The sequence below is a fragment of the Talpa europaea genome, assembly GCF_964194135.1.
Source record: "Talpa europaea genome assembly, chromosome: 3".
Lineage (NCBI taxonomy): Eukaryota > Metazoa > Chordata > Mammalia > Eulipotyphla > Talpidae > Talpa > Talpa europaea.
Window position 1 is genome coordinate 87,394,950 of NC_140069.1, and position 22,777 is coordinate 87,417,726.

The 22,777-nt window shown below is 34.3% G+C and overlaps 1 protein-coding gene across 1 annotated transcript in view; it reads left to right on the forward strand.

The window, feature by feature from the left end:
• Positions 1-22,777, forward strand: part of PHF14 (PHD finger protein 14) — a gene marked incomplete at both ends in the record, with an annotated part of 164,381 nt that overhangs the window by 71,586 nt on the left and 70,018 nt on the right. The window contains 2 exons of the mRNA XM_084230926.1: positions 10,777-10,827; positions 10,952-11,073. Of these exons, the coding sequence (XP_084087052.1) occupies positions 10,777-10,827; positions 10,952-11,073 (173 nt within the window). The remainder of the gene's footprint in view (positions 1-10,776; positions 10,828-10,951; positions 11,074-22,777) is intronic.

A 22,777-nucleotide genomic window follows, 5' to 3' on the forward strand; every position in this document is an offset into this window, starting at 1 on the left:
CCTGTTCTGTCTCTGGTGAATCCTCTCACCCTCCCACACATCTGGTCTGTACCCCAGTTCTTGTATAAATAAATAAATAAAACTTTAAAAAAAAAGTTGAACCACACTGAGGTATCTTTCTTACATGTTTTTTTGATAGGCCTCTTGATGTCAACAGCCTCTTGCTTTACTAACTTGGCAAAATTTTAATGACATCCATGTCAGAATTCTGACCTACACACCTGTAAGATAATGTTTGTTTTGAGTCATTAAATTTGTGATAATTTGTTATCACAGTGATAGAAACAAATATATAGAGTGACTTCTGTATTTTTTTAACATAAAACTGAAATAGGAAGATATTTTGTTATACTGTATAAATTAAACTTGAAGTCATAAATGTTGGCAATGAATGACATTCTTTCACACTTTTGGAAAGTTCCAAAAGCGCAGTAGTTTATTCATCTTAAATGCTTTGCATCATTAGATATATGGTGTTATATTTTACAATGTCTAATTTTTTCATCATTGATGGAAATTGAAATAATTTTGAAAGTGGTATTTTTTATTTGGATGTAACTTAAATATATTATTCATTTCAGCAATAATGAAAAATTGGTTCATTACTTTTTCAAAGTTTAAAATTAAATTTTGAATGAATTATGATTGCTAATAGATTTTTATAACAACTTCATTGAGATATAATTTTCTTTTTTTTTTAAATAATAAATTTTATTTTTATATTCCCCCATACAACTGCACATGCCCCATTCTGACCCCAATCCTTCCCCTCCCGGCCCCCACCCCCCAAAAAAGTGTCTCTGGTTCATAGTTTTTTGTTGATTTTGATTTTCACTTTCTTATAGTTATTCATTTTCCTGATCCCTTATTTAAGTTTTCTAGATTCCTGCTATGAGTGAGACCATCCGGTATTTTTCTTTTTCTTTTTGGCTTATTTCGCTGAGCATGATCCCTTCCAGCGCCATCCATGTTGCTGCAAATTGCATGTGTTTATCTTTTTTGAATGCTGAGTAATATTCCATGGTATATATGGACCACATCTTCTTGATCCAGTCATCTATTTTTGAGATATAATTTTCATGCCATAAAGTTCACCTATTTAATTTTGTACAATTCTCTGGTTCCAGTATATTTATAGTGTTGTGTAATGCCTGTTACAACAGTTACTTTTAGAACATTTTTACTGCTTACCTTTTTCCCCCAAACATGTTATACGCATTGTTAGTGACTTCATTTCATACTCTCCTAACCCCAAGCCCTAGCCAACTACTAAATTAATTCACTTTTTGTCCCTAGAGATTGGCCTGTTCTGGACATGGAATAATATAACATGTTGTTGTATTTACATAATAGTTTCAAGAGTCATGTTACAGCTTGTTTCAATACTTTTTATTTTCATAAATACTTTTTATTTTCATATAATATTCCATTACATGGATCTATTAGATTTTATACATTTGTCACTGAATGGGCACTTGTGTGTTTTTTTTTCTTTCTTTTACTTTTTGAATGTTATAGATCATTCTGCTATGGATGTTTATGTACAAGCTTTTTGTGAATGTGAATTTTCACTTATCTTGGATATATGACTAGAAGTAGCACTCCTAGTCATTTCTAGGAATTAGTGGGTTACATGGTAATTCTGTATTTGACTAACTGCCAGACTGTTTTCCAGAGAGGCTGTACTGTTTTCCATTCTCATCAACAGTGTTTGAGGACTATAATTTTTCCACATCTTCACCAACACTTATTATTGTCTGTCCTTTAGATTATATCCATTCTAGTGGGTATGAAGTGTATCTTTGTGATTTCGATTTGCATTTCTCTGTTGGCTAATGACACTGGTATTTCAGAAGAGAATAAAATGCAACTTTTTCTATTTGTGTTATGTAATATAGTATGAAAATACTGTCTCTAGTTGAACTCTCAAGAAATGACAGATTTTGGGCCTCCCCTCTGGCGCAGCGGTTGAGCACTTGGTTGCGAAGCTGCCCGCAGCCTCTGCGGCGCCGGTTCAATCCCCGGCTGCTCCCCGGCCACTGGAGGAGGGTCCCACATGGCGCGCAGATCTCTTCTGCCACCCACTGCTCCCCTCAACAGTGTACTTTGGTCCTTCTGCCTGCTCTGGTCCCCGCTCTGGCTCTGGTGAATTCTCTCACCCTCCCGCACTTCTGACTGTACCCAGTGCTTGTATAAATAAGTAAATAAATATTTAAAAAAAAAAAAAGAAATGACAAGATTTTGGGCCTCCCCTGGTGGCGCAGGCGGTTGAGCTCCACGCTGTGAAGCTGTCCACAGCCTCTGCAGCTCCGGTTCGATCCCGGCCGGCCAGGGAGGGTCCCACATGGCGTGGCAGACCTCTCCTGTTGTGCGCGCTGCTCCCTCAGCAGTGTATTTTGTCAGTCTGCCTGTTCTGTTCCCCATTCTGTCTCTGAATCCTCTCACCCTCCCGCGCATCTGGCCTGTACCCTGGTTCTTTTATAAATAAATTAAAATTGAAAAAATGACAGCTTTTATGTATATGTTGTAATGCATTAGTCAGTCATCTGTTACCACCACAGTCCTCCAGTTTTAGTTCATTTAAGATAAGAGATCAAAACCTAATGTGATCTTACGATGAAATTCTAGAATACACTCTGAGGAATAATTGAAAGGTTATTCCCTTAACACCATTTTCTTTTGCCGCCTTTACCAGAATTGTAATTAAGTTCTTAGTGTATTACTTCAGTAAATGAATGGACTCTTTTCATAAAAAGCCCTGATCATTCATATTTAAATGTTTACAGTTCTTTTACATGCATGCTAGATTAAGTTCATACAGTAAAACTAGGACCAACACTTAGAATTGTCTTAGAGTACAATATGCTGACTTTTTATTTATTTTATTTTTTGAATATATAAGGCTAAATGACTCAGGGATATTTTTTGGAGGGCTTTGTACATTGAGTACAGAGAGAATTATATGAATATTATGATTTTAAATTTAAGATATCTGTGAAATACCAAAAAAAAAAAAAGATCTCTGTGAAATACCTATGATTAAATCCAAGTTCTTTTGAAGTGGTCCTTTACATTTCTAGCCATCTTTATTTTCATAGGGTACCCAGCAGCCTGGTTAGCCAAGTACCTCCTGCTTTTATCTGCAATTCTAATACTTTATCTGCATTTAATATTTAGTAATTTTATTAATGTTTGGCTACCATTCTTGATTTTTTTATTCTCTTGCAACTTTCTTGCCAGTCTGAACTCTCTTTCTCCATTCTGGCTGAGAGTTGCCAGTGTCATACTTAAATCTGTTCCTTTGAGAATTAAAAAAAAAAAAAATTATGTTAGGCATTTCTCTATACCCTTGTTTTTTAAGATTTATTTATTTATTTATACAAGCACTGGGTACAGTCAGAAGCACGGGAGGGTGAGAGAATTCACCAGAGCGCTGCGGAGGCGGCAGGCAGCTTCGCAACCCAGCGCTTAACCGCTGCACCACCAGGGAGGCCCATCTCTATACCCTTCTTTAAGATGAAACTAGAATTATAGATCATTGTAATGGCACTAAAAATTTGACTCACTCTTATATTTAAGAATAGGTTTGATTCTAGATATTTTGAAAGCTCTGAGCAATATTATGAATATATTTTACTGCAACTTTGTTGCACTTACATATTTATAAATAATTCTTTTTTTAAAATTTATTTATGCATACAAGAACTGGGGTATAGGCCAGAGGTGTGGGGCGGGGAGGGAGCGAAGAGGATTCACCAGAGACAGAGTGGGGAGCAGAACAGGAGTGTATTTCTACTGAAATACACTACTTATGGGATCAGCGGGCTAGCCAGGAGAGGTCTGCTGTGCCATATGAGTTAGCAGCCTGTCCGGGGATCGAACTCATGCCTCAGTGGCTGGCGGTACATTGATAGCACTGTGTCTTCAACCCCTGCGCCACTAGGGAGGCCCTAAGTAATTATTCTTATAATTATTTTTTTGGTAACTGTAGATTCATGGACCTGAACTCCCAAGTGGTTAAGAGCTGTCCTATACACCACTATATGTCCACTATTTACCACAGTGTTTGGTTCACAGTGGGTCCTTACTAAGTATTCACAAATGAGTTCTTTCCATCTTCCACTTTGGCTGTGCATCTGAAGCCAGTTTACTTTGAAAGAATTTTTTCTAGCCCTTCATTATTAGAGGCAGACTGATACCTTTCTCCTAATATATTTATCATATTTCACTGGTGAAACTATTGAATTACTATGAAAGAAGCCTGGAATACTTCTGTTTAAGTGCCTTGTTATTTTCTTTGCATCATTTTCTTGTTTGTTTTCTCTGCATTTTTTTTTAATGTGGAAAATTTTCACTTGCTTTTAGGCAAGGAAATTACCTTTGAAGAAAATATGAATTAGCTTATCCATGTCCCTTTTGAAGTTTACTGTAAAAATTGATGTTGATACTATTTGACATATTTTCTAATAACTTTAATGTACCTTGAAAGCTTTCACATTTTCTGTTCATTTTCTTTACACTTTTTGTCATCTCATGACTTTTCATCTTTTGTACAAGTACCAAGGGGCCTACCTATCTTTCCTTAGCTTTTTATAACATACATCATCTTCTATAGTCTTTGAAGTTGTCAGATTTTTCTTCCTGCCTCATACATTTTAATTTTGTTTTATATATTTCCTTTCTTGAGAAAGCACATGTAGTAAAAAGTCAAAATACTTTTTAGCAGCTTTGACTGGGACCATTTAGTTTTTCAGGATGCACCTTTTCTTAGGATAATTATTTTGGAAATAGATTTAAGCATATGATTAAATCTGTTTTCCATCTTACTCAATATATGTCAATAGTCTATTTCAAGTGGCAGTCTGGTCTGCTTTCACTGTATTTGTATTTAAACTAGTTTTAGGGCCTCCCTGGTGGCAGAGGGGTTAAGTCTCAGCATTCTCACCACTGTGGCCTGAGTTCAATACCCTGTGAGCTAACCCATAAATGGTGCAGCAGACGTCTTCTAGATCCCCCACTGTGCCCCTCAGCAGTATTTTTCAGTATATCCACCTGTTCAGCTCCCCACTCTGTCTCTGGTGAATCCTCTCACCCCTGCACCTCTGGCCTTTATATGCATAAACAAACAAAATAAATCTTTAAAAAAAAAAAAACTAGTTTCACACATATGCAAAGTAGTATCCTGTTTTAACATAGGGAGAGAGACTTTGAGTCCTAAGCACTTGAAAATCTGAAATATGTTTTATATATATAACATATATTAGTACATTTATAGTTTTAAATATATATGTGCATTCACACATTACACACATAATTTTTTTGATGCTAATTTAGTGGAACATTTGGATTCATTTCTATTCAAATGGCTAAAGATTACTAAGTGTTCGTGTCTTATTTTACGTATTAGTTTTTATACTATTTTAATGAAATTATTATAGTTTTGGAAAGAAAAGGTTATATATGGGTCTTCAGATAGAGTAATTATTGAATCTATTTTCAGACTCAAGGTGATTTCTGAAGTAGTAAAAAGATTATGTATTCTGTCAAAGATTTTTAAAAGAAAGCCCAGTAAACATTTTTATAGTAAATGGCACCATCCTTACCTCACTGTGACTCACTTGGAAAAGATCACTGTGGGTGTCCTTATCAGGTAATCTTGTTCAGAATTCAGAGGCTCCTGTTGAACTTTGTGCCTTTTGGAAATCCATCTTTTTAATTTATTTCCAGCAATGTGGAAGAAAGAGAAGGTGGATAGACAGATTCAGGATTTTATTTATCTTGAATATGCCATTAACTGTGAGAAGGCATTTATAGAAACATTTATTAAATAAAATGTGTATTTTGCTTTATATTTTTAGACTTATAGTTGTTTTAACTTGTAGTGTCAATCAGAATTGGTCGTAATTGTCTTTTATTTTTCCATGTGTTTTCCTAATCCTGTTAATAGAAATGAAATTAGATAAAAATCAATTCAATAGCCAGTTGACAAGATACTTTTGGTGATCACTTCATCCATTGTGTGCTGACAGCCAACAGAAATAGTTCTTTGTTCACAGCTTGTTTATGCATATAGCAATTTTGTTTTGACTATTTTGTGAGCTTTAATAAATGATCGTTTTCAATATATTATTTTATAATTGGAAAGCATGCTTGTTATTTGGAAAAAAATATGTATATATATAAATAAGCTCTATATTGAAATGGTTTGAACAGCTACCAGAAAGATGCTGACTTTTTTTTAATTCTCCCTTTTTTTGTGTGTAGAACAACTGGGGTATAGGCCAGAGGTATGCGGGGGTGAGAGGATTCACCAGAGACAGAGTGGGGGGCAGAACAGGCAGATTCACTGAAATATACCGTTAAGGGGAGCAGCAGGCCAAACAGGTGAGGTCTGCTACGCCATGTATGTGTTAGCTTGCAGGCTGGAGTTCAAATTCAGGCCTTAGCAGTAATGGCACTGAGACTTAATCCTTGGGGTGCTCACGCCCCAAATGCTGACATTTTTTCATCAAGATAGAGCTTAAGATTGCTAGCTTGACAGTGATCTTTTAAGGTTTGACTTAATTGTCCTAATTATACAGGGAGGGATTTCTTCTGTTTCATTGAATCACATATGACTTATTTATTAAGTGTCATTTGTATCAGTGTTGATTTGTCACTAAAAAGATAAATCTTATTAAATTTTGAGAAAACAGTACACAAATGAGAATATGAAACCCATTTTAGTTATAGGAAAGATGTTGAGTCATTTGCCTAATCAATCATTTTGACCTTGGGAAAAGTATACATCTGACTTAACTGTAAATTAAATTTTCCTCAGCTCTAAAAAATAATTAAATTTGTTATATGGGGGTCTCCCTTGTGGCACAAGGGGTTAAGTCTCAGCACTATGAAGCTATGGGCAGCCACTGCAGCAGTTCTATCCATGGCCAGAGACACAGCCGACCTCTGCTGTCCCTCCTGCTCCTCCCCTCAGCAGTGTATTTCAGTCAATCTGCTTGTTCTGCTCCCCACTCTGGTGAATCCCCCCTACCACCTCCACACCTCTCGCCTACACCCCAGCTCTTATATGCACAAATAAATGAATAAACTCTTTAAATTTGTTATATGTATTTTCCAGTCAAAATGAGTGAAGTCATTGAAACATTTTGTTTCAGATTTGTAAGCTAATAAATTGGTGTCTAGTAACTAACAGTATTTTATTCTCTTCTAAGTTAGATACACTGCCATTCCTTTTGTTGATGTTTTTATTATCTTTTGTTTTCAAGTAAATGTATCATAGACAGTGAAGAACCAATGATCCAAGCAGCTCAGGTTGTCATTGTTCTCTAGGCAAATATAGTTCTTAAAAAACAGCAAAACAAACAAAAATGGAAATGTGTTAAGATTTGGAGTGAGATTCAAACTTTCATTCACTTTTAAAAACCTAACTGCAAAATGAAGCATAATTTAGAATAAAAACCTTAACTGATCATTTGGAACTTTTAGATAATATCCGTGTTAATTTATAAAGCATGTACTTGTTAAAAAAATTCTTCCTTCTTGCACATGCCATTTCCACCCTCTGCTCTATTTCTAAAATAATGTGTTAGTCTCAGTGCAACTGATTACCAGTTTATGCATTTTTCTATATAAGTGAGGCATTTTGATGATGGATTTTTTTTTATATGAGCCAAAGATGATTTTGTTTTTCTTGCTTTTTTGCATCATTTCTCCTTTTTTAACTCCCTTTACATTTCTGATTCATTCATCTTGAAGATATCTTGTCTGTTGTGATCATAGGCAGTTACATTATCATGGGTACCGTTGTACCACTTCATTAAAACTAGGAAAAAAGCCAATCATAATGCTCAACATTTTCTGGGTTGGAGGAACTATGAAGAGTTGTGTTGGGTTAAATACCCTCCTTTGTTCTATCTATCTATCTATCTATCTATCTATCTATCTATCTATCTGTCTGTCTATATATGAAATATCAGTGTTGTGATAAATGCCGAAAATTGCTATAAATTCCTTTGTTAATGGATCGGGTCAATCACTGTACTGTAGAGGGTACAATATAGTGTCAGTTTGGATCTCCACTCCACTAGGTATAATTCTCTAATTTACTTATGTTATAATGTAGGAATTCTTCATTTAGACATCACAAAGGTATAATTTATTCAAATGCAAATAAAATATTTGCTTTGTCATGATAATTTTGCTCATGTCTTTTTGGGATTAAATTGTTATTGATAATATTGGATTTGGTATATAGAGAAAATCCTGACTTGAGAATAGAGATATATGGATTTAAGATTTACCTATGATGATTATTGGCTATGTGGTCATAAAGTTAATTCTCTGTACTGCTTTTTCAGAACTTTAAGATGCTGTAGTTACCAGAGACACACTACAGTGGGGGGGGCAGAGGGAGGAGAAGAGGGATTAGGGTCAGAAAAAGGGGGTGGGAATTGTATGGGGAATAAAAGCAAAAGGAAAATGCATACATTATGCAAAATGAAAAATGATGTAAGAATTATATAAAATAAAATAATTCATTAAAAGATGCTGTAGTTGATTTAGCCCCTCTTTCTGGCAATTTTTTAGGTTGCTAATCCTATTTAAAATTATTTCAGACATACATAGCAATGATTAATATTGGAAATAAATGCACTTAATTTGAAATGGCATAAACATACTTATTCTAAAATAGCACTTTTATAAAAATATACATAGTTATGCAAGAAGGAATTTATAAGTGTAAAAAATGTAACTATGCTATTATATGGTAGGATCACAAACTGGCATTATGCCTTATGATACTAATTACAGTGTGGGTATGAGACTGCCAATTAATGGAATCATACCAGATTGAAATTTCAAAGTGCTAACAAGAAATGGTAAACAATTGTTTATCTTGAAATTAATTTTAAAAATGAACTTGGAACATTCATATACATTCTCTAAAATTTAAATAATTACATGATTCAAATACTAGATGATTTATTTGCTACTTTACTACCTAAAAGATGCGTTGAATAAAGAGAAATATGTAAATATGTGAAGGACTTTGAGCATTATAGATATTTATGAAACTGAAATGAGTAATTTGAATATTCTCTTTCACAGTGGTTGCTTATTTTGATCATGTTATTGAAATGCCCTATAAATTAAGCAAATTGAAAATTAGATTATATAGGAGGGAACAATAACCTTTTTTGTCATTAGTTTGATTATTTGTATTATCTCTATGCTTATGTATGAACTTTAACTGCTTATTACTTTATTAATATAAATTTACTGAACTACATATTAAAATTAATTAAGCCAGATAAGATGAATGACATGATCCTTACCTGTTTTGGATTGAATTTGTTTTGGGGACAGGAATTGAAGAATGAAGGCCTGCACCTGGAATATGCAGAAGGGAAAGATGAATAAATAAATAGTTAAACATTAGACTTTGGGTAGAACTTGGATAAGTATTGTGTTATTAAGGACTCTTCTACACTGATGTTCTCAAACTTTAATACGTGAATGTATGGCATACTTGGGGTTCTTGTGTAGTGTCGTGAGCATGAGAGTCTGCATTTCTAACTAACTCCAGAGAGTGCCGTGTTTATGGGCCATGACTGATATTTTGACAAACAAAAATGAGTACTGTTCTTTGGAAGTAAGAATGAATGTAGGGACGGCATTTAAAGTCCTTTTCTTGATACTGTCTTATTTAACCTCCATTAATATAATTGTAACAGAGAGATTGGCAATACAAGTGTAAATGAATACATAAGTCTGTAAATTTACTTCTTTTGAATGAACTTAGTTAACTAGGTTGTGTGGGGGCAGATTAAACACTATGCAGTTAGCCATGGTATTAAATAACATGGAACTCAGTATTATGTAGAATTAAAATTACAGTTATTTCAGGAAGCATTTATAGAATTACATTAGACAGCAATTCTGTTTACACTTATTTGTTACTTATTCTAACTTGGGGATGTTCCTTGATCTCAACAGTCACAAAATAATTGGTGGATGTGGCGCATCCTTTCTCTTCAAAACTTTGGTATCTGCACCTGGGCATTATCACTCTGTGGAGATTGTGCTCTACATGATGGAGATTTTTAATATTTTGACTGCAAATACTATTATACTTGCGTTGCTTTTTAATATTTGTATGTTTTCTTTCAACTGGCAAATATATTTTGAAAAATGGGATGTAAATTTTACCTAGATAAGTATAAAATTAAGTCATTTATGCCATGTTTTAGTTAATTCTGTTTTAAGCATTTGGGAACATCTCAGATCTTTTCCTTCCAATTTTTTATGATTCTTAAAAATAGGTTATTTCTTTGTGTTATACCAGCATGTATGCATACACACTGAGGCATACAGTAGATGTAATATGAGTCCAGGTATAGCATTTCAGCTATAGAACTCACGTGATAAGTTCAGAAAATTTAAATGCTCTGTGTAAATCATAATTGTGTTGCTATATCTGAAACATTGATAAAATCCTTCAAACAAATTTTGGTGAACTTATTTCGCTATCAGATACTTGTGTTTAATTTAAAGTATGGTGACCACGCCTGAGGGGGAAACCCTATATTGTGAAAAAATAAACAAGGATAAAAAATTTGTTTCCTGTGACATTATAATAAAGTGCAATAGACTGATATAGCATTAATTAGAAATGCTAATTTTCCAAACATTTAACTTAAGCAGTAATATTTAAGAGAAAATTTATTTTTACTATTGATTAAACTTCAGCATCTTTGTGGATTTTTTTTTTAGAGAACCAGAGGACGAAAACGAAGTTTCATTCCTGAGGAAGAAAAACATGAGGTTGGAATAAGTTAAGCATTTTTTTATGTAGTCTAAGCTTTGAGAAACTTATTTAAAATTATTTCTGTTTTCTTCATATCCTGCTTTTGTTTTATATTTTGTTTTATTACTCCTTTTTTGGCAGGAAAGAGTTCCTAGAGAGAGAAGACAAAGGCAGTCTGTGTTACAAAAGAAACCCAAGGCTGAAGATTTAAGAACTGAATGTGCAACTTGCAAGGGAACTGGTGACAATGAAAATCTTGTCAGGTAAGTTAGATGCTGAGACTTTGTATTTAGGGGCTTAAGGTTCCATCCTCATTTTGTCATCACAGATATAATGTGGGGGGGGGGGAATCATAGTTTAGAATCTTTCTTAAAATCTTATTTAGTGAAAATGTTCTTCAGAAACAATTTCTTCCACTAATTAACATGATTATCCTCTGAATTTAGATGTAATTAAGAGTGATAATCTGTATTTTGAATAGAAGGGAATGAATTTTCTCTTGAGAAGAGAACTTACAGTACTTTATAGAGGCCACAAAATAATTTGATCCAGCTACTTTGTATGAAGATTACTATGTTTTCTTTCATAAAAAAAATAAAATTACTTAGTGTTAGAGCATCATAAAAGTTGATGCTCATTGCAGTGATGATAACAGATACTTTCTATTGACCTGCACTTTATTAGAACTTTCTTACTGTTTATCTGAACAAATGTGTTAAATGCTTCTCTCTTACGATATAAAGAAAGATGAAAAGATGGCCTAGATTCTTTTTTTGTTTTTGTTTTTTTGTTTTGTTTTCTCGTTTCGTTTTGGTACTTTTTTTTAATCAGACATAACATAATCAGGAATATTAGCTGATGTTTGTACAGTGGGTTATTCCTGAGTTACCCAGAAACTGCTTATTTTTATCTGTTTGCCTCTTTTGCTGAGATTAAAAAATTGCTCAAAACCCTCCTTGGCTGGGTCAAATCTGGGTGTGGGTGGGTGAACAAAAGGTGAGTTAATCTAAAAGAGATGTCACCCTTTTTTAAGGACAGTGACATAAAGCAACTTTTAGTATGTCAAGGAAAACTTGTTCAATTTCTTTTAAAATTGCCTTTTGTAATGCCTGATAAATTAATTCAGGACACAAAAAATTAAATATTTCAATAAGAACAAGTTAAGTGATAGATATTAATGTAGTTATATGATCTTAAATAATTACTTTTAAAATGTAGTTTATGATTACAAATATAATTTTTATTTGTTTTAATTTCTCAAGTAAAGGTGTTCTATTTTAAAATTTACATGTTTTTTTAATATCACTGAAGAAGAAAAGGAAAAAGTGAAAATTACATTGAAGAAATCGTGTTTCAACAAAATTACCAATGTATATCATATTTGACTAGTGTATTTTGAAGTAGTTCATATGATATGTTGAGAGAGTTCTTTTGAAGCTCTCATTTAAATTTAGTATAAAGTAGTTCCACTGTCAGCAGTTACACATGGCTAATTTATATTTAAAAAAAAAAAGAAACCTCAAGCATAAGTTATAACAAAATGGAGTATATAAGATAAATAACAACAAAAATAAAGGGGAAAAACAAAACATAAAAACAATCTTATATAGTGAACAAAGGTTCAGATTAAAGGGAATTACCTTGGGGTTGAGGTTGATGTTATAAGGCATGATTAATTTAAAACAATGGTTAAAAACTTAAGAGAGCTTGTTATCTTCTTTTAAATTTTTGAAACTATCTGCCCTCTTGGTTTTTTTTAGGTAGTGGATTGATGCAGGCATTTTTTGATGTGTTGTTATTTATTTGTTCATGTAATTGAAAGAAGAATCTAGCTTTTTATTTTAAAAACCATGAGAGCATCTCTAATACATCATCTTTTGTCTTAAAAAAATATGTACTGTCTTCAAAAATAGTTTTTAATAATATTAGTCTAGTTTGTTGTAAATTTTTCATACCTAATTGTATGAAGTGTCTGGGATTTTGTGTAGGTTTTCTGGAAGGTAAAAATATTTTTGTTACTCTAAAAGTAATGGATGTACAATGTCTTCTTCCTTAGTTTTACCTTGTTAAAAATATACGGCCATAAATATTTATACGTTCATAAATTTTTCTACAAAGGTTTTAAAGAGGCAATGTAGAGGGAACTAAATGTTATGTAATTATAAATGTTTTTGAGAACAAAATATACTGGATATAAAGTAATGGTATAAATGTTTTATAGTTGTATTGTGATTGTACTGTTAAAAAATATATACACATGGGCCTTCCTGGGGGTGCAGGGGTTAAAGTCTCAGATCTATCAAGCTATTGCTGGTGTGAGTTCATTCCCCCAGCCAGGGTGCTAATCCACATGGCACAGCAGACCTTTGCTGTATTGCCTGCTGCCACCCTTAGCAATATATTTCATTAGATCCGCCTGTTCTGCTCCCCATCTCTCTGGTTAATCCTCTTACCCCTTGCATCTCTGACCTACAGCCCAGTTGTTATATGCATAAATAAATAAAATTAAATCTTTAAAAATACATATGTACACACACACACTTATATACACACATTCAGCTTAAGCACTATTGTTCTTGCATTAAAGAACTTTGTTTCATCTATAATTTCATGTATTTGAAAGATAAAGGTAATCATATAAACTAGTATCTACCATTTCCCCTAATGTCATTATTGTTTGGACCATTATTGTTTGCAAGTTCCTCTCCTCAGTCCACACTTTTATGAATAAATTGTATCCTAAAAATTATGTAAACATTTTTTAACTTTAATTTTAAGACATTTTAAAGTAGACTTTCTTTTTCTATGAATATTTTTCAGTGGTCAGAGATTATTAGACTGATTTTATCTAATAGGTTTGCTTATAAAATTAAACTTCTTGGGTCATAATTTAATTAATAACCTTCTATTGAATATGCCTTGTTTATTCTCAAGTTCCTTTGACTAATGTACCTGGCCCACTAGAACCTACTGCTTGGTAGCTTTGATTTTGAAACCACACTTCTCTATGTAATTCAGGCTATATAAAAAATCTTTTAGTTTTTGTTCTGTGTGTATATGTGAATTTACACTTTCAACTTTTTAAATATCACTGGGATACTGAGCACAATTGTTAAGTTCTCTGTAATAGTAGGTTCCATTTATTATTTTTTTATTTTGCCTTTAAGGTTTTCTCAGGTCCTTGGCAGTTTTTCATCTCTGTTGTATATGACCAAATTAATTTCTGCATTATTGTGCATTTTGTAAATAATTGCTAAGTGGTAGTCAATTCTTCTCTATATAAAAAGTTCAGCAGTATTATTTAGTAATACAAATGATATATATATGTGCTCTGTAAGGGTTTCAATTGGCAGATATGTTCAAATAGTAGTAACTTATTCTTTACCTTTTAGGAAATGTGCATGTCATATTTTTTGTGTAATTATTTCTAAATTATGTTGGTCAAAACTTGAATTTGTTGAAATATGTTCTGTAAAATGATTAGACTGAACTATTTGCTCTCAATAAGGGGAACATGAAAATTATCAATGTCTTAAAGATGAAGATATAGTTTAAAGTATTTTATTGGTTTGTTTTATGTTACTTGTTTTTTACCTCTGCCAGGCTATTTTAATTATTCTTAAAAAAATTTTTAGTTTTTATTCAGTTTTTTTTTTTTTTGTGGCGTTTTTCTTAATTGAGGTAACATTGGTTTACAACACTATACATGACTTAGGGGAATAGGTTAACATCTCTTCAGATGAATGTTACCACATTACCCCCACCATTAGAGCATCCATAGTCTTTACCTCAGGCCACTGGGTCCAGTCTCATCTTTGTTCTTACCCCTACACTCTTTCCCCTTCTAGCAGAAGTCCCTACACTCTTTCCCCTTCTAGCAGAAGTGGAATCAGAGAAGTGAAATGTAACTATCTGCAGATGACATACATAGAAAATTCTTAAGTCTCTACTGTAAAACTATTAGAAACAATAAATCAGTATAGTAATATGGCAGGCTACAAAAATCAACATACAAAAAGTCTGTTGTATTCCTATATGCAATTAATGAACTAGAAGAGAAAGAAATCAATAAAACAATCAACATTTACAATCTTATCAAAAGGAATGCATTATCTATGAGTAAACTTAACAAAGAAGGTGAAGGACCTATTTAATGAAATCTATAAGATTATATTAAAAAACAAAACGAGGAAGAAACAAAGGAATGAAAAGATACTCCCTGCTAATGGATTGGAAGAATTATCATTATTAAAATGTAGACTTTACCCAAAGCAATATACATATCCAGTGTGATTTCAATCAAAGTTTCAGGGGCATTCTTTAAAGAAATAGAAAAAAAAATATTACTGAAATTCATATGCAACCACAAAAGACCCTCAACAGTCAAAGCAATCCTTACCCAAAAAAAAGGAGGGATGGTGGTATCACACTGCCAGACTTCAAACTATATTACAAAGGTATAACAATCAAAGCAAAATGGTACTGAAACAAAACCAGACACACGGAACAATAGAATGAAATTGAAAGCCCAGAAGTAAACTCGTATCGTATGTACAGTTTATGACAAGAGGCCAAGAGTATACAATGAAGAAACAAAAACTTCTTCAATAAATGGTATTTGGAAACCTGTAGAGCCACAATGGTAAAGATTGAAACTACACCACTATCACACACTAACACAAAAATCAACTCAAAATATATAAAAAGCATGGATATAAGACCTGAAACAATAAACAATATATAAAAAAACAGAGGGAAAACATTCCACTCTAAGGCTTTAGTGATGCATTTGTTTTATGCATTTGTTTCTAACAAAAGAGAATGTAAACTTTTGGGATTACTTCAAACTTAAAAGTTTTTGAACAGCGAAAGAAACTATCACTAAAATAAAAAGCCATCCTACTAAATGGGAGAATTTATTTGCATACCATACATCTAATAATGGACTCATATTCAAAGTCTACAAAGAGCTCACAGAGCTCAAGAAAAAGAAAATAACCCAATGAAAAAATGGGAAGCTGTCAAAGAAGACAGCTACAGTAGCACATGAAAATGTTCATAATCACTTACCGTCAAGTAAATAAGAAATCAAAACCACAATGAGATAAGCACTCTTGTGAGAATGGCCTACATCAAAAAGATCAAAAATAAGTGTTGGAGAGCATGTAAAGACAAAAGGAACCCTCACAATGGAATACCACTCATCTTTCAAAAGATGATGGTCTTGACCTTTGCCACAGTATGGACAGAAGTGGAGGAAATTTTGCTAAGCAAGAGAAGTCAGAAGGAGAAAGACAAATACCAGATGCTCTCCCTTAAAGAAGCAAAACAAAATGTCAAATAAACCAAATTAATATCAGTGCTTAGAAATATGATTGTAGAATTGAGGCTACCAGAAGAGGGGTGCACAAAAAACAAGGAGGGGACACAATGGACTATGGTGGAGCACACTGTGGGTGCCTTGTTGTTGGGCACAGTATGGTAGCATACATCTGAAGGATGTGATTTTTTTACTTGTAACAATTCTGTAAACCAATGTTACCTCAATTAAAAAAATAACAAAATGAAAGGTTTTAACTTTAAACTTTTAATTTATTAGTGCTTTGAAAATTTGGTCATTTAGTTTTAAAAAGCTATACTTAATTTTATGGACTAAGTACCAAAAAATAAAAGAATGTCCATATTCAATATATGAGTACTGCTAGGATTTATAAGGCATAGGTTCATGCGAGCAGTGTTTAACAGACATTTCTCCCTTTTATCAGTTAGAAGAAAAGAGGCAAATTCTTTATAACGATAACTTTATAATATATTATCATTGATGATTGCTTCTTAAAAGTTTTTTGTTGTTGAAATACAACCACTGTAATTTGCATATATACAATAAAACATTAAAAATCAAGTTCAAAAAAGTCCAAACCTAAGTAGAAAAGTCATTATAATCACATGTGCTTTCTTTTAATGTTTTAAAATCTGGATTCCTATAAGCTACACAGAACAACAGTTCATGTTATGATGCAATAATGAAACAAGGGAGATGAAATAAACTGATGTAACAGTTTCATGGAAAAATAGTTTACATTTTAAAATTTATTTATAAATTGTCCCGAGCAATAGTTCTCTTAACTTTTAGGCTTCAAAGCAAAACATTTAGCCGTTTGTTCTCCTCTCAAATTTACCCCATTTTGAAATCTTTTAACCTTCTGTTCTATTTATCTCTACATTTCTAAAGAACATACTCATTGTTACTCCTTGAACTGAATTTTTTTTTTACATTATCTACTCTGTGCTTATTAAAGCAGATTTGAATTTAGTACACAAACACACTTCTCCCTAACCTTTTAGTATAACACAGTTTCTTATTGTATCAATGGTCAGGTTTCCATCAGTGATTGAGTAAGCAGTTTTCACAGCTGAGAGCCACATGGTGCAGTTAATATACTTCCTTTCTTTTACAACTTTTCTTGGACTTCGAAATTGGTTTGAGTTTTGTTTAACTTCCTGTGCAGCTAGTACTAATTCTTCTCAAAGGTTCCTATAGCTGCCCTGTCCTCAGTACATTTGCACATTTATTACTCTATGAATTCCATTGCACTGTCCCTTCTGCATCTTTCTGTCCATTCACTCCGCTTTGACTACTGCTCTTTAGACCAGCCACAGCTTGCACATCTCCTCCCATATCCAACTGACTTGGAATGTGGAACTAGTTCTAGACTTTTTATTTTATTCCATTATGCCTAATATTTAATCTCATTGTACCAATTGTCTTGATCATTAAGGCCTTAACAGTAAGTTCTTCTGTTATTCCAGGTTCTTTGCATTTTCATGTGAGTCAGAAAAGGTTTCTTTCCAAAAAAGAAATCCTGGGTATGACATCTAGAATGTTCTGATCTAGATTTAAAAATTGTTCTCATCTAGATTTTACTTTAAAAAGAAAGATTTTATTTACTTATTTCTGCATAGAAGAACTAGGGTGTAGGCCAGATTGGGGGCGGGAGAGGAGGGCAGTTGGGTTAGAAGATGCACCAGAGACAAAACAGAAACAGGCAGATAGATCTACTGAAATACACTGCTAAGGGGAGCAGTGGGCGAAACAGGTGAGGTCTGTTGTGCCATTTGTGGGTTAGCTCCCTGGCCAGGGATCATACTCAGGAACTCAGGCTGTGGAGGTGGTCTGTCACAGTGGTAGTGCTGAGACTTATCCCCTGTGCCACCAGGGAGGCCCCTAGATTTTACTTTTTTCTTGTATTTTTTTGTTGTTGATGAAGTAATGTTGGTTCACAACACTGTTATTAAAAGGTACAGTAGATTCACACCTCTTCAAAGTACTCATAATCCTTCATAGTCTGTTGTGCCACCTTTCGTCATTATTAGCCACCATCAACTTCTGCTTCTGATGGCTTTAATTCTACCGTAAGATTTCTAGGGTTGGATTTGGTTTGGTTTTGTTTGTTCCTTTGTTTTGTTTCTTGATATTACACATGAGTGAAATTATCTGGTATTTGTCTGTCTTCCTCTGACTTAGAATTTTAAAGTTTTTGTTCATTTTTTTTTTAAAGATTTATTTACTTATGCATGCAATAGCTGGGGTACAGACCAGAGATGCAGGGGTTGAGAGGATCCACCAGAGACAAGAGTGGGGAACAGAACAGGCAGATTGACTGAAATACACTGCTGAGGGAGCAGCAGGCGAGACAGGAGAGGTCTGCTGCGCCATGTGGGTTGCATCCTGGCCGGCCGGGGATCGAATTCATGCTGCAGAGGCTGTGGTATTCTTCATAGTGCGGTGCCCAAAACTTTTGTTTATTAAAGGACACTATCAATACAGTGAAAAGGCAGTCCAAAAACTGGGAGAAGGGCATCCCCTGGTGGTGCAGCAGTTGAGCGCTGGGCTGCGAAGCTGCCCGTAGCCTCTGCAGCACTGGTTCTATCCCCGTCCACCAGTGAGGGTCCACATGGCGCACAGACCCTTCCTGCTGTGCCTGCTGCTCCCCTCAGCAGTGTATTTTGTCATTCTGCCTGTTCTGCTCCCCGCTCTGGCTCTGGTGAATTCTCTCACCCTCCTGCGCTTCTGACTGTACCCAGTGCTTGTATAAATAAATAAATCTTTCAAAAAAAAAAAAAACTGGGAGAAAATATTTGCAAATCACATATTTTATAAGTGATTGATATCAAGAATATATAAAGGATTACAATGCATCATCAACAACAAAATTTGATTAAAAATGAACAAAGGATTTGAATAGATCTTTTTCTCCAAAAGAAATGACCAACAGTAGGGCCTCCCCGGTGGCGCAGCGGTTGAGCGCTGGGTTGCGAAGCTGCCCGCAGCCTCTGCGGCGCCGGTTCGATCCCAGGCTGCTCCCCGGCCGCTCCCCGGCCACGGGAGGAGGGTCCCACATGGCGCGCAGACCTCTCCTGCCACCCGCTGCTCCCCTCAGCAGTGTACTTCGGTCCTTCTGCCTGCTCTGGTCCCCGCTCTGGCGAATTCTCTCACCCTCCCGCACTTCTGACTGTACCCAGTGCATGTATAAACAAAACAAACAAACAAACAAATAAAAACATGCCTCTATTAAAAAAAAAGGAAAAAAGAAATGACCAACAGCACATGATAAGTTGCTAAGCATTACTATTAATTGGGGAAATTCAAATCAAAACCACAATGAGATACCCATTATAACCCATTAGAATGACTAATATTAACAAGAAAGAGAGAAAATAACTTGATGAGGATGTAAAAAATTTGACACTTGTACAGCGTTGATGGGAATGTAAAATGCTGCATCCACTACAGAAAACAGTATGGCAGTTCCTCAAGAAACTGAAAATAAGAACTCAAGGATACTGTGCATTCATTCTTATACTATTATTTTTGTTAATAGCCAAAGGGTAGAAGCAACAGTGGTTTCTATCAGTGGATGAATGGATAATGAAAGTGTGATATATACATTCAATGAATTGTTATTAGTCTTTAAAAAGGAGGGAGATTGTATACATAGATGAACATGCTATACATAGATGAACCATGGAGATCTTATGCTGAGAGAAATAATCCAGCCACAAAAGGAGAATGTAATACTATATAGGAACTGCTCACTTAGTCAAATTCTTAGAGACAGACTGGTTGTTCCCAAAGCAAGATGACTGGGAAGTTATTATTTAATGGGTACATAGTTTCCAGCTGGGAAAGTGAAGAAGTTTTGGAGATGGATAGTGATGATGCTTGTACAATAGTGTAAATATACTGAATGCCTCAGAACTGTACACTTGAAATGGTTTAAATGTTAAGTTTTGTGTTATGTATATTTAATCACAATTTTTTAAAAAAATCACAAAATGCCTACAGAGATCACTTTGTGTTGAATACATAGAACAATTTGGGGAACATTAACTTGTTAACATTATTGTCTTCAAATCCATGCACTTGGTATCTCTTCATTTATTCAGATATTCTTTACTCATTTTTTGATATTATAGTTTTCAGTATAGATCTTTTATGTCTATTATTAAATAGATTCCTAAATATAAATTTTTTTGCTATCATTGTATGGAAAATTTTGAATGTAGTTTTGAACAGTTTAAGTGTCAAGAGTTGCCAGGTTTTGAGTTGGTCAATTAAGACCACAAGCCAAGTTGAAAGTTACAGTTAAAATTACTTATTGCAGTGGTATAAGCAAGATGCCACTAAATAGCACTCTTCTTCCCAACAGTATGTAGGTATTTACTTTTTCATGTATCCTTCCTGATTTATGATTCCATAGTATTCTTTTTGCTTGCTTTGTTTTACTTGGTACCCACATAATTCCCACATCATGCTGTCATATACATGCTTGGAAATTATCTATGAATTGTTTTCACTTTGTCCACTAGGTAAGGACAGGGTCTGAACCTTCCATTTATGCAAGTCTAGTACATTATGATACAGGCACTTAATTTATAATAAATGCTTGTTAAATTTAATGATCAATTACTAGGTTTGTATACAATTGCAGCTCTATTCAATTAAAATACTTTATTTTCTTTGAGGGCAGGCAGTTCTTTAAATATTTCTGGATTGAGGGTTTTTATCATAAGTGGATATTGAATTGTATCAAATGCTTTCTCTGCATCTACTGATATAATCATGTGATTTTTCTCTTCTTGTTTATGTGATGAATTACTTTGATTTTTCTGTGTCCCTAAAAATAAATCCCACTTGGTCATGATACATAATCCTTTCAATGTATTATTCGGTTTGATTTGCTAGAATTTTGTGGAGGGTTTTTAAATCTATGTTCGTCAGAGAAATCAGTCTGTATTTCTTTCTCTGTGTGTGATGTCTTTGTCAGGTTTTGGTAACTGTGATGCTGGCCTCAGAAAATGTGTTTGGAAGCTTTCCCTCATTGTCTATTTTTTGGAAGAGTTTGTGTAGGAGAAGTGTTACTTCATTTTTGAAAGTTTTGTGGAAATCACTAGTGAAATCATTTGGGCCTGGATTTACATTCTTAGGAGACTTCTGATTACTGTTTCAATTTCCCTTCTTGTGATTGGTCTGTTCAGGTTTTCTGTCCCTGGTTTAGTCTTGGAGAACTGTAGATTACTGTGATTGTACAATCTGTTGGTATAGGTTGACAGGGTTTGTTTTTTAAATTTAAAAACATTTTTAGCTATCAAAAATAACTTATTATTTCTCTCTATATATATTTTATTTGAGGCAACATTGGTTACAACACTCATTTCCTTCAGGTATACGTTACCACAATACGTCCAACACCAAAGCACACATAACTCTCCACCATAGTCCATTTTGCCCTCTTTACGAGAATTCTGCCTGCTCTCTTCTCCCACTCAGGTAGCCTCAATTCTAAAGTCATATTCCTAGGGTTATATTTTACATTAAATGAGAACTAGTACTAATTATGGCTCTGATCTTTATAGCTAGCTATTGACCTGGGATATTTGTTTTAATCATTTTTTTTTTTTTTAAATAGAGGCATGTTTTATTTATTTATTTATTTGTTTGTCTGCTTTGTCTGTACATGCACTGGGCACAGTCAGAAGCGTGGGAGGGTGAGAGAATTCACCAGAGCCAGAGCAGGAAGCAGAGCAGGCAGAAGGACCAAAGTACAATGCTGAGGGGAGCAGCGGGCGGCAGGAGAGGTCTGCGCGCCATGTGGGACCCTCCTCCCGTGGCCGGGGAGCGGCCGGGGAGCAGCCTGGGATCGAACCGGCGCCGCAGAGGCCGCGGGCAGCTTCGCAACAGAGCGCTCAACCGCTGCGCCACCGGGGAGGCCCTAATCATTTTTTTTTTAATTGAGGTAACATTGGTTTACAACACCATCTATGATTCAGAGGTACCACACCTCTTCAGGTGTATGTTGCCATGCCACACCCACCATCAAGGCACACAGTTGTCTACCCTAGTCCACTGGGACCTCTCCCCACCTTAATTCCCATCCTCCCTTCCCCTCTCCTCACACACATTATAAGGTCTATTCATCTAATAGTACAAATGGTATCTTTCTTGTAATCATATAAAATACATGTGGAAACAGCAATCAAAACTATTTAAAACACCATGTGTTAAGAGAAAATGTATAAATGCATATAAAAGTGGTCTCTGATTTTGCCTGCTTTAGGTTTAAAACTTGTATTAGCTTAAACTAATATACTGAAGTATTTGCTTTTGAGGAAATGTGCCTTGTGTGTTGTGTGTTGTTTTTTTTTTTTTTTTTTTTTGACATGATTACATCTTTGTCAGATAACTTCAAGCTACAGGAATATTAGAGAATACATGAACTTCATATATTTGTATTGTATTTGCTTATGTGTATAATTATATTTATGTTGTATAGGTATACATATTAAAATATACACATTAAAATGGCATATATTAAAATGTATACCTATTCTTCACATATTATACTGTAGTGCCAGGATGAGCACAGAGCAGGTTTTCTATGATCCTATGCAGGCCAGGTAAAGGAA